General features: G+C 39.0%; 1 protein-coding gene across 2 annotated transcripts in view; it reads left to right on the plus strand.

Annotated features, from left to right (window-relative positions):
- The window catches only part of MBTD1 (mbt domain containing 1), a 70,789-nt gene that overhangs the window by 19,730 nt on the left and 37,718 nt on the right, over positions 1–13,341 (plus strand). For both annotated transcript variants that reach the window (XM_054976809.1, XM_054976810.1), the window contains exons 6-8: positions 8,990–9,107; positions 10,913–11,047; positions 12,609–12,697. In XM_054976809.1, coding sequence (XP_054832784.1) covers positions 8,990–9,107; positions 10,913–11,047; positions 12,609–12,697 — 342 coding nt within the window. The remainder of the gene's footprint in view (positions 1–8,989; positions 9,108–10,912; positions 11,048–12,608; positions 12,698–13,341) is intronic.

A 13,341-nucleotide genomic window follows, 5' to 3' on the forward strand; every position in this document is an offset into this window, starting at 1 on the left:
CAGGCAAATAGTTTAACAGTACATGAATATGCTCAAAAATATGTTTTCATACAAAATTAATACTTCCTTCCCAAAAGGCTGAATGTTTGAACATGTCCAGAGCATATACTTAAGAGATGCGTCTTGTGAATTACGCCACCGACACTGTGCTTAAACCTTTAGCAAAAAGGCACTGTGCTGTCCAGTATACCCTAAACATAATTTTTGCTGAATAAGTTGCAACTTAAGAATTATAGCAGCAACAGGTAAATTGCTTAAAAGCTTTATCCCGTTGCTTTAGCAAATTTGGATGCTTCAGATCATTATTCCATTCATCCCTAAGACCCTGTGCATCGTATTTATTAACAGAGCTCAAATATTTATATACAAATATTGTAGGTTTTGCTTTCTGTATTAATTCAATAAGAATCTCCAAAGGGCGGGGGGGGGGGGGAGATTCTGAAGCTTGCAAAGCTGCTGAGCCATATTTGAACAGCAACAAATGTTGCCATTGTAAATATTTCCGTTCAGCAGAAGTTGGAAAATCATATTTAGACCTCAATTTAAAAAATGACAAGAACTCATCATTATCTGTCCAAGTCTTCCATAGGAAAAATTTCTTCCCAATTTTTAAATCTGGATTTGACCATAATGTTAGTTTAGCATGTGAGAACAGGTCAAATTGGTATTGTAATGATATTATACGCCATACTTCTCTAGCAGCAGAGATTGTTGGAGGAACAAAATCAGTTTTAATGTAAGTAGACTCTAATGCATTTTACTTAAAAAGTGGTTCCAAAAAAGAGGTCTCCGAGAGAGCCAAAGAGGGATATTCTAATTGAGAGAAGCGATCCCAATAATTTGTACACATTAACAAATATACTTGATAAGTTCTGAGGTCCGGAAAACCAAATCATTCTTCATTAATTGAAAGTTGCATCCTCTTCAAAGAAATCTTAGGCGGTGTTGAACCTCACATAAATTTCTGAAACAAAGTATTAATTTTATGAATGTGTTTACAAGTATATAAAAATTAGTTGTTTGCACAACATATATAATTTGAAGTATAATATTCATTTTGAGTGTATTTACTTTACTGTGTAATGACAAGTTTAGGGTTGCCCATCTATCCAAACCAAGGATATATCTGAGATAACTTTTTATTAAAATTCAACAAAGTTATGTACTTAATATTCGGTGGGATCAATATTCCAAGGTAAGTAATAGCATCTGGGCACCATCAAAAATGTCCTTTAGTAGTTACACTCTGTGATATATTATCTCCCAATTAGCATCAATTCTGATTTTGTCCAATTAACTGAATAAGCAGACAGGTCACCAAAATTATTAATCATTCTCATTAATTCAGGAATGGAAAACTAAGGAGAGTTACTCCAGCCTAAACCCATTGGTTTCAGTGGATTTAGACTGGAGTAGTTCTTCTTAGAACTGTTTGGTTCTGAAATAAATAATAAAAGATTATCTACATATAAAATAATTTTAAATTCTTAAGAGTTATGTATAAAGCCCTGTATATTAGTATTTTGTGTAATAGCACAAGCAAGAGGTTCCAAACATAGATCAAAAATGAGAGGAGAAAGAGGATAACCTTGCCTAGTACCTCTTTTAAGAGGGAATCATGCAGGAAAAAAATACTATTGATCTGTACCCTAGATCTAGAGGATGTATATAAAATTCTAATTCATTTCAAAAATTAATGAGAAGTTCAATGCGATGAAAATTTTTCCAGTATTAACATTCAACTTTTCGATTTATATACCACCCTTCAGAACAACTTAATGCCACACTTGGAGCAGTATGTTATTATCCCCGCAACAATCACCCTGTGCGGTGGGTGGGGCTGAGAGAGCTCTGAGAAGCTGTGACTGACCCAAGGTCACCCAGCTGGCTTCAAGCGGAGGAGTAGAGAATCAAACCTGGTTCTCCAGATTAGAGTCCTGCCGCTTTTAATCTGTCACCAAACTGGTTCTCAGAAAATGCTTTTTCAGCATCAAGTGAAAAGAATAGCAACTTGATCAGATCTTTCTATTTAATGGAATCAGATCAGTGACCAATCTAAGGTTATTATATCCCTGCCTGCTTTGTATAAATCCTACCTGGTCTACACGTACCAAAGTTCTAATAATCTTTTGATGTCTGTTAGCAAGAATGTCTTATCTTAGAAACAGATATAGGTCAAAAATTTCCACATTGAGTATGGTCTTTGCCTGGCTTTGGAATGACAGTAATATAAGCATCCGACCTGCAGTGATGCTGGCAATACACCAGATTCAAAAATCTCATTGTACAATTGATATAATTTTGGAATTTAAAAAATCTGAAAAGATTTTATACCATTCAGTGGGGAACTAATGCATGCAACAGTAGTATTTTCCTTCAAAAGGAGTAGCTCTTAAATTTCCCTACGTTAAATAAGCAACTCATATGTATGGCACCTGGGAGATTAAGAAGGCAGATAGTAGGGCTGCTCTTGATGTTAAAAATGCATTATAAAAAAGCATTCTGGATCATAGCTCCTGCACATGCAAAAGATTACAGATTCATACCATCATGGCCATCAGTTACACCTTGTTTGGCCCTCTGAAACAAAACTACTCTCAGAAGTTCTGTTCCTAGGGGCCTTCAAAAAATTCTCCAAGTGTTTTTAAAAAAACATCTGTGACACACAGATACACACCAAGCGAGCCAGGACTACATACTTGCTGTCCTAGGCGGTAATTATAGGGTCAGCCTTTTTTTGGGTTGGGAAGCCTACTTACTTTAAATTTGGACCTCACCCACAAAGACCTTCCTGATTGCAACTTACCTTGCAGGGAAGGCGGCTGTCCCTCAAAGATAATTCCTCCAGAGTGTGCGCTGGATCAAAGTGGTGGTGGCCAGGCAGACCTTCCTTTTATTGGGAAGGAGTCAGAATTGGATGTCTTCGGCGTGAGTCTGAAAGGTAAACTTGTTCTTATCTGTATGCTATGGTTCTGCTAGTTCATATGATGCCAATCCAGGAGAGTTAATGATACAACTTATTTTTGGAAAAGGATTGGCACTTAGTGCTATTTTCCCTCCCCATGTTTTCAGTAATTGAGTAGGCTAAGTTGGGTGGTCTGAAGGAAGATGGGCTATTTTATTATAGCCATAGATTGTCTACTCTTCCAGGTATAAATGTAACGGCAAGAGAAGACAGTATATTGACTATACTATTATTCAAAGGCCAGGAGAGCCCTATGGATTGGTGTAGGAGGAGCTAGCAGAACCACTATCTTCACAGACAAGGACAGGTTTAAATTTCTGCTATACCCCTATACCAATCCACATCCTTGAAATCTGAAACCTGTTTTGTTAGACTCAGAGCCAAGCTACAAGTGACGTCTGACACAGGTTGGACTCTTGTCAGCTTCCCTCAAGTTTTGATGGGAAATGTAGGCATCCTGGTCTTGCAGCTGTAATGGAGAGCCAAGCTGTAAAACCAGCACGCCTACATTTCCCATCAAGACTTGAGGGAAGCTGACAAGTGTCCAACCTGTGTAAGGCGTCACTTGTAGCTTGGCTCTCAGCTGTCAGTTGAACAGGGGAGAAATGACTATTCAGGAATCTATGAGCTAGTTAAACGAGAGACAACTTCCCATGGCTCTGCCAAACCTACACACATCCAGCTCAGTCCCTCTTCCAAAGTAACATAAGATGCATGGTGATGGTGATAATGACCTGGGTCAAGTGTTTAGAAGGAAATGTATAGATTTGACAAACAGTGATATTTCACATGCATGAAATAATCTCAGTGAAAAATATGGATCTAATAAAATAAGATTACGTTATAAACTAAGGCCATTTAGCTCTAAGGATTTGAAATGCAGAAGTAGTGTGTAACTGTATAGAAAGGTCTTGATTTTTTAGCTAAATATAAAAAGATGTGTTTATAAATAGTGTTAGATCTTGACATATTCTCTATTCCAGGTAAAAGAAGAGACTCATGTAGGCTAGATTACTGCAAGTTATTAATTACATGAAACTACAGGGAAGCCTGGAAGCAAAAAACATTTTTGTCTGAGTAGTGGATACTTCCACATTTGCATAATAGTCTTCCCCGCCCTAGATTTGACATTACAGTAATAAACCAGGAGTGTAGGAAATATCCTTCTAAAAAACAGATAAACCTCCTCACTTCCAACAAAGAATTGTTCTACTGACAGAACATTATTTTACAATATGCTCAGTCCTCACAGGTTATTCAGTCTCCTTTCGTAGCCATGTAGATGGATTGAGGATCATTGTAGATGGGTCGTTTTCTGGACATACACAGATGTAGAATGTGGGGATGTGCTAAATCGGTACATCAGGTCCCCTAAATAAGGAGCTTTTAGTGAGACACTTGTGATCTCCAGTACCAAGGTAGTAATATCGAGCTAGACTTGGCCATTCTAACCTTTGTATAAGCTGCAATGATTCCTTGGATAGTCCATGAGACTAGGTTTTCTTTTAACAAGCTTCTTGAGCAGAATCCAGCCAAAGTGAATTCTTACTAAATCCCCCTGAAATTGTACAAGTTAGTCCCAGCTAGCTTTGTTATCCACCTTTTGGTTTTTATAAAACAAAGGCAGGATGCAAATATTTTAATAAAGCAAACCATGAAAACCACATACAGCCATTTAAAACTACAAATGTAAGACACAGTATTGCAGCATATAAAATAATGAGCCAGCCAGAAAAAATAAAAGCCATGAGCGAAAAACCCCAGCAATAGCAGAGTCTGTCAAAAGTTCTAAAAAAGTGCTGCAGTTTCCTGGCACCTAAGTGCCGGGAGGAAACTTACCTCCTCTGGGGGAAGACATTCCATAAGTAAGCAGTCCTTTAGGTTATCCTGAACCAGCTTGGTTTAGGTTAAAATCTGCACTTTTCAGCTCATCCTGGAAATATCTGTCAATCAGAGCAGATGTCCTAAAGTTGGCATAATATGGTCCATGTGGCTGTCATGTTCTGAACTTGTTGATACTTCTGGACACATCGTATCCCCACATAGAGCACATTACAATAGTTTAATCTAATACGACTAAAGCATGAAGGACTGTAGCTAGGTGGTGGTTCTCAAGAAAATAACATAGCTGACAAACCAGCCTAAGCTGGTAAAATGAACTTGTCTACTATCATCTCCTCCGAATCTGGTACATTGAATTCAGTCCAAAATCATACGCAGTTCTAAGCCTGAATATTATTCCATTTGTTTCAGTGGAACTTAGTCACAATTCTCCTTAGACATATTTGGGTCTATTGTTTTGTTAAAAACAACATTAGATAATTTATTATAATCTGTTATTGGCAATTTAAGTATGTAGTTTCATTATGTTCATTTAATATTTGCGCAATGAATCCTAATTTCCAGCAGGATTTGAGTCCAGGGTATAAGCTTTCAAGAGTCAGATTTCTTTTCTTTAGATACAAGTCGGACTCTCAAAAGCTTATAACCTGAAAATCTTGTTAGTCTCTAAGGTGCCACTGGACTCAAATCCTGCTGTTCTACTCTAGACCAGCATGGCTACCCACCTAAAACTATCCTAATTTCCATTATAAAGTAGGTGCCGTTATACAGTAGTTGACTAATATTTTCCCCTGTCTTTCTGGTACCTTGTCATGATAGTAAGAGAGCATCAAAATAATTAGTTTTTGAAACCCTTGCTTAAAAATTAGCCACATGAAAATAATTATGAAATCTATTTTTTTGCTATAAGGATAAGTAATTCATAACACATGCTAAAAGTCACTTCTGTAAACTAAACTAGGCCTGAACAGGTTATTATTTACCTTGTTAAATAGTGAAAATCATTTGTCTACCATTATGGCACCTTTAAATTGTTTGCATATTTTCCCCTTCACCATTTTCACACAACATTCTGCTTCCTATAAGCTTTCATATTTCAGTTTATCTTAAAAAAATTTAAATCTTCACACACTAATCCACTTGAGTAGAAGGTAGAGGAGCTATGTTAATACTCAAATAATACTCTGAATTGGATCTGTATCTTTCCTGAATATTTTCTACTCAGGAAACTTGGAATCTTAGAAATGTCATCTCTGTGATTCTTTGGCAGTTGTTATCAATCAGATGCTGATCAAAGCTAGACTGAAATCAAAACCAGGATAGCTGTATTCAAGATAATATATTTTTAAAAATCCATCTTCCACTTAATCTGTAATGTTCATTTGGCTTACAAGTTTAAGTAGTCTCTAATCAAAATATTAATATTTGGTACTAGAGATGGTCACAAACAGGAAAAAAACAAACCGTACGGTTCATGGTTCGTTGTATTTCATGAACCACGAACTTTCATGAACCTGCTCCGGTTCGCAAACCGGTTCATTTGGTTTGTGAAAATGTCACATCCAGGTCAGCAAATCATCACTTCCGGGCCAGCAAAAGGCGACTTCTGGGTCAGCAGAAGGTCTGCAGGAAGTCCATCCCCTGTTGTCTAGGAAACTGATTGATCAGGCTGTCTGCAGTGACAAATAAAAAAATGAAGTAAACGAACCAGCCTAAAGTTCATGGCGGTTCATCAGAAATGGGCTCTGATGAACTGCTGGACTGGTTCGTCACGAACTTTGGTTTGTATTTCGGTTCGTGCCCATCTCTATTTGGTACTTGTTAACCCAGCTTCTTAGTTTGTCAAGATTTTAGTTTATTCACTATCCAGGCACTACTTTTTTATTATTCCGTAAATTTGTATACCTAAGTTGATGATAAATATTTAGTGGAAACTATCATTATAAAATCACCGCATGAAAAATCTCTTTAAGATTTTCGGCACACCTATCACAGTTACATTTTTCTTGAATGGTTTAGCATGTAATTTGCTTGTACCCAACAAGTTACTCCCAAACAAGCCTAGTTTTCTTATTTGGCATTCTCTTCTAGCATCTTCATAATAAACTTTTAAATACAATTTCTTGAATATGCCCAGTTTTTGATGTTGGATTAGCTGAAGTATGACTTTCTGGGACATGCACTCTTTAAGGCATTATTTTTCTGTTATCCCAATTAGAGGTAAAGTTCAGTGAATCCTCAAAGGCTTATTTTCATCAGGCCTTCATGACTGAACTTAATGCATAATAACTCGGATACTCTGCTCATTTCCCATTGAGTTGTATACATATAATAAGAATAACAACATTTGATTTATATACCGCCCTTCAGGACAACTTAATGCCCACTCAGAGCGGTTTACAAAGTACATTATTATCCCCACAACAATCACCCTGTGCGGTGAGTGGGGCTGAGAGAGCTCCGGAGAGCTGTGACTGACCCAGGGTCACCCAGCTGGCTTCAAGTGGAGGAGTGGGGAATCAAATCCGGTTCTCCAGATAAGACTTCTGCCACTCAACCAACACACCAAAATGGCTCTCAATGCTGTCAATCATAATTGTGTTTAATCCTATGCCTGCAGTCTACAGAGTCCTTAATTTTAAGTTTCCCTTTTTTAAAAAGATTGCTGTGAAATAATTGCCCCCCCTAAAGAATAAGATGTAACTGTTAATCATTTCCCACACATTGGTAATTGTTAGCAAAGCGAAGGTATTCTAGCCGTTTTCTGGGAAACCTTGACATTTTCTTCACATATCACCTTTAAGAGGAGATGATATCACAAACCAGTAGTACAACAAGGACCTTAATCAAATTTAAAGGTTTAAACATATGAGGTATGTGTGTTTGGAAATTATTTTAGTGGCTATGGAAGGGGAAGGAGGGATTCATTATAATCCACTAAGGTAAACCAAGAATCACCAATTGCAGAAGCAGTAACCAGTCTTTCCCTCTGTCTTTGTCCCTCTGGGAATAGTTGTCTCAAGATTGCAACCCTTTTCTACTTTAAAAATGTACTGTATTAATTGGTTGTTGAGGTTGTAATATATCCCAAATAAGCAGCAGTTGGAAAAAAAGTTACTTTACAATTATTCTAGTTTAACAAAGGCTTAGCTTTTGTTGAGAAGTAATAAAGTGACAGCAAAATACCCCTTAGAGTCATGAGTACTCTGTCATATAAACAGTCACTCCCAGCAGCAGTGTTGTTTGGGTTAATTGACACAAACATTGCTTGTATCCTAACATTTACATAATCTTCAAAACTTATTACTTTTACGGTTACTATGATTAAAACCAAAGCCTCATGAAACCGTAAGAAGTTAAACATAACAATGCAAGCAGTCATAACTTTCAGTAATATCCAAGCAGTATAGTTGTGTGTGTACTGAGACTTAACTTCTAAAAGGTTTTCTTTCTCTCCCTGCCCTAGAAAATTTATATAATCTGATTTGTTACAAAATCTTGGTTCAACTATAGATAACCGCTTTCAGGGTGACCCAAATATGAAGCTAGTTCAATTTGCTGCCTTAACTCTAGCAACTTAGCTGACTGTTGTAAAAATTAACAGAGGGGTTTCTAATGACCACTTGAGCCAGCTGTGCAAGTGACTCACCCATCTCCCCCCCCCCTCCCCAGTTCTGATGCTTCATGTTAGGGAAGGGTTAGCTGCTGCATCAAGAATATAAACTTGTAAGATGGTAACCAGAGTTTTCCTTCTGAAGTATAATTAAACCCAAATGCACTTCTAGTGGAAATTCTGTGTATGTGTAGAAATTGGTATATTGTGTTAACCGAAAATATCGTATAACTTGTTTGGGGCTAATATGACCCTGTAATCCTGAATACAAAGTGCTTTCATTTTCCTGTTCTTTCCAGTAGAAGTTGCTTGTAGCCTAGTAGTATTCTGTTATTTTCCTTAGTTTTTTTAAAAGTAAAAATAGGAGGAGTGGGGCTGAAACAGAGGAATATAATTTAACCGAATATATAAATTGGTAGAGGGTTACTAAAAATTGTATATGTTGGGTTCTGTGCAAACATTGGTAGAAGAGGGTTTGAAATTGCATGTCTTGTACTTCTGTACATATATATCTATGCAAACTGAATAAAATGTGTAACATGACAGTATTTTTCTGATTTTCATTACAGGCACCGATGGGGACTTGCTGGGGTGACATTACAGAAGGTGTCCGTGTAGAAGTTCCTAACACAGACTGCAGTCTACCTACCAAAGTCTTCTGGATTGCCGGGATTGTAAAATTAGCAGGTTAATAATTTTGTATAGGATCATACTCTATTCTTCAGATCATATAGGATCATGTGTTTTCAAAATGCAAATGTTTGGAAAAGATTGATAGGATTAAGCCAGTCTTTCATTTTAAAGTAAAAATAGTAATAGACTTAAATAGTCAGCTGTAATGTGGCAAGCTTTTAACTGAACAGTGCTCAGACTAGTCCTGGTGGTGGAGAGTGCCCTCAAGTCAGAGTTGACTTGTGGCAACCCCTTGTAGACAGGCAGTCCTTAAGAGATCTTGGTCCCAGGCCACATAGAGCTCTGTACATCAATGCTAGCACTTTGCATTGCACTTGGAAGCAAATTGGGAGCTAGTGAAGTTCTTCCAGAATAAGGGAAATTGGTCTAACTGCCATGGTTTGGACCAGCTGAAATCTCCACATAGTCTTGTAGGAATTAATTTTGGATGTAACAAAATGGTAATTTTGGTGGGATAAATTTTTGTCCAAAAAGGGTGTAGCTAACGCCAACTGAAACTGCTGAAAGACACTGGGGGCAATTGATGTGTGTGTATTGCAACTTTGATGACATGGTATAATTGGCTCCCTGGTTCCTGACATCTCCCAGGATGGGGTATTCCGCTTTTTTCTAACTTTCCTCAATTCCCTGATGCCCCTTTTTATATTTAACATTTAGGAATCTGCTTATTCAAAGCATTAGGTTCATGATCTGTCAGTGGATGGTGCTGGCACTGGCAGTTGCAGATCCCAGGGGCTGGGAAAGTGTACTAAATTGTGCTTTCTGCCTCTCCTGTCAGAGCAGCTGTTCTGGTGGAAGATGCACCACTGCATCCTCCTGACCCACGTGGCTGTTGTACTACAGGGCTCCTGCAGTCCTGCAGTTCAACTTTTCCAGGGACAGAAAGGACTGCTATAAGGAGGGGAAACAGAAGAAAGATCTGCAATCCTTACATTTGTGGATTGCAGGATCTAACCCAGTGGTAGCTGGAGCAAAGTACCATCAGCATGCTAGAAATTCTTGGATCACTTCTTTTCCCCCCTCTGTTACTTGGGCATGTTCGCCTGGAGTTTGGTACTTAAGGCATCAGTATGGCTTAGGAGCTGCTGGATTTTATGGGAGTTATGTTGATGAATCAGATAGCATCTATAACTCAACAGCTCAATCCAGACAAGACGGAGGTAATGTTGGCCAGGAAGGCTGATGTTTTACAGGGATTAAATCCACTTGTTTAGATGGAGTGAAGTTGGCTTTTTCAGAGCAGGTCAAGAGCTTGGGAGTACTTATGGACCCTCCCTTGCTTTTTAAAAGGCATGTTAGCATGGTGGCCTGACATGCCTTTTACCAGCTGTATCTGGTACACCATCTTGCTACTTAGCCTCAGCTGATCTAGCCATGTTGATCCATGCTTCTGTAACTTCACAGTTAGACTGTAATGTGCTCTACCTTTATCTGCCTGTGAAGACAACTCTTGTGTCTCTTGCAGAGGCCAGGCTTTAAGGTGCCAGCACAGATACTCAGCCCAGTTCTTTCTCAGCTGGCTTCAGTGGTCCCAATTTCTCCTGTTTTCTACCAACCTTTCTGCCTGACTTGGCTTATTTAAAATATTTTATCCAACTTTTCTGCTGACAAAGGGCCTAAAATGACTTCTAAAAGAATGGGGAAGACACGTCATTCTTCCAGCAGCCAATGCAGACAGTGGCAGCTAGAGAACATTAGCTCCCTTTTAATGGAAGCCATTAATAGATGTAAGGGGATTGATTCCATGCGATCCTTCCTTAAGAGTAATGTGAATCAACGTGCAAGTTTGCTCTCTTCAGGTTACAACGCTTTACTAAGATATGAAGGCTTTGAAAATGATTCAAGTCTTGACTTTTGGTGCAACGTCTGTGGTCCCGATATCCACCCAGTTGGTTGGTGCGCAACCAGTGGGAAACCTCTAGTACCACCTCGAAGTACGTAAACCTGGCATTAACAGTTGTTCATCTTATGCTTTCTGTATTTATCATGTAGTTATTTTATATAAATATCCTATGTTGTTAATATGATACAAAAAGCTTATGGACCTCCTCACTTCGTATTGTAAGAAAGGTATATTTCATAGAATCATAGAATCCTAAAGTTGGAAGGGGCCATACAGACCATCTAGTCCAACCCCCTGCCCAGTGCAGGATCAGCCTAAAGCATCTCTGACAAGTATTCATCCAGCCTCTTCTTGAAAACTTCCAGTGAAGGGGAGCTCACCACCTCCCTAGGCAGCTGATTCCACTTTTGAACTACTCTGACCGTGAAAAAGTTTTTCCTAATATCCAGCCGGTACCTTTGTACATGTAATTTAAGCCCATTGCTTTGCGTCCTACACGCTGCTGCCAACTGGAACAGCTCCTTGCCCTCCTCCAAATGACAGCCTTTCAAATATTTAAAGAGAGCGATCATGTCCCCCCTCAACCTCCTCTTCTCCAAACTAAACATTCCCAAGGCCCTTAGCCTTTCATCGTAGGGCTTAGTCTCCAGACCCCTGATCATCCTCGTCGCTCTCCTCTTCACCCTTTTGATTTTGGCCACATCCTTTTTGAAGTGAGGCCTCCAGAACTGCACACAATACTCCAGGTGTGGCCTGACCAAGGCAGTATAGAGAGGGGCTATGACCTCCTGCGATTTCGACGCTATGGCCCCTTTGATACAACTCAAGACTGAATTAGCCTTTTTTGCCACCACATCACACCACATCATATTCAGTTTACAGTCCACTCTTACCCCAAGATCCCTTTCACATATACTACTGCCCAGAAGTGTATCCCCCATCCAATATTTGTGCTTCCCATTTTTGTGGTCCAGATGTAATACTGTGCACTTGTCTTTGTTGAATTGCATCTTATTCACAGCTGCCCACTTCTCCAGAGTATTCAGGTCTTGTTGAATTTTAATTCTATCTTCTTGGGTGTTTGCTACTCCTCCCAATTTGGTATCATCAGCAAATTTAATGAGCAGCCCTTCCACTCCATCCAGATCATTGATAAAAATATTGAAAAGTACCGGGCCCAAAACCGAGCCCTGCGGCACCCCACTGGACACCTCCCTCCAATCTGATGAAATGCCATTGACCACCACTCTTTGAGTGCGGTCCTCAAACCAGTTCCCTATCCACCGAACTGTCCTATAGTCCAGTCCACAGTCTTCCAGTTTGCCCATCAGAATGTCATGGGGGACCTTATCAAAAGCTTTACTGAAATCCAGATAAATCACGTCAACAGAGTTCCTCATATATTTGCTTCATATATGTATAAAGATGGTTGGACCTCATTTATTACTTACTAAAAACATGTGTATCCCGCTGTCCCATCCTAATAAGACAGCTGAGTGGGTGTCAAAAGCTTGTGAAGTTATCGAAAACTGTTAGAAGTATTTCCATAGCAGCAAATATATCTAACTAAGTCTGAAAACAGGTCATTTTTTACATATCTCACTCAGTATCCTAAACTACACTCCATTTTTTCTTCTTCTGTACATTGACAGCCGTTCAACACAAAAACACAAACTGGAAAGCTTTTCTAGTGAAACGACTCACTGGTGCCAAAACTCTTCCTCCTGACTTCTCTCAGAAGGTAAGTCTGATTGTAACAAAAGCTTGATCAGCCTCTCTAGAAAGGAAGGTTATTCCTAATTTCATCTATAATATTTATACACTACATTTTAGCAGGAATAATCTCAAAACAGTCTAAACACAGTAAAATATTATTAGTTGGATCCAGTGATCTCTGGGCACAATGCCTGTAGATCTTTCCTTTGTTCCTCCCATTCCTTCAGTCCTCTTTGATTTCAGGAATGTGGATTCCCAGGGATGTAGAACCTACATGGATTAATAGCCGTACGGATCAGGGGGCTGCACTGAGGAGGGGGAAGGGGATGAAGTCACCCTCTTCCAGCAGTTTAACTCTGCTGGCAGAAGCAGGTAGGAGAGGCAGTTTTTTCCCCTCCCCTCCCCCTGCTCCAGCCCAGACCCATTACCTATGTGGTTCTTAGTTTACATGGGTTCCTTGACCCCAGATACCAACTTCCTTGGAGTCAGAGAAGACTGCTGGAGGGAGAACTAGGGAAATCCATTGAAGGGTTGCTGGATCCAACCTAGCATTTAATATCTAGAAATAACATCTGCCAATGAAAACAGTCATAATATTCAAAACCAGAATAATTCAAAACCAGAATAATCAGGTTTTCATCTACATCTCAAAAGAGATTAGAAAAAGTT

Source organism: Eublepharis macularius, chromosome 4, assembly GCF_028583425.1.
Source record: "Eublepharis macularius isolate TG4126 chromosome 4, MPM_Emac_v1.0, whole genome shotgun sequence".
Taxonomy (NCBI): Eukaryota; Metazoa; Chordata; class Lepidosauria; order Squamata; family Eublepharidae; genus Eublepharis; species Eublepharis macularius.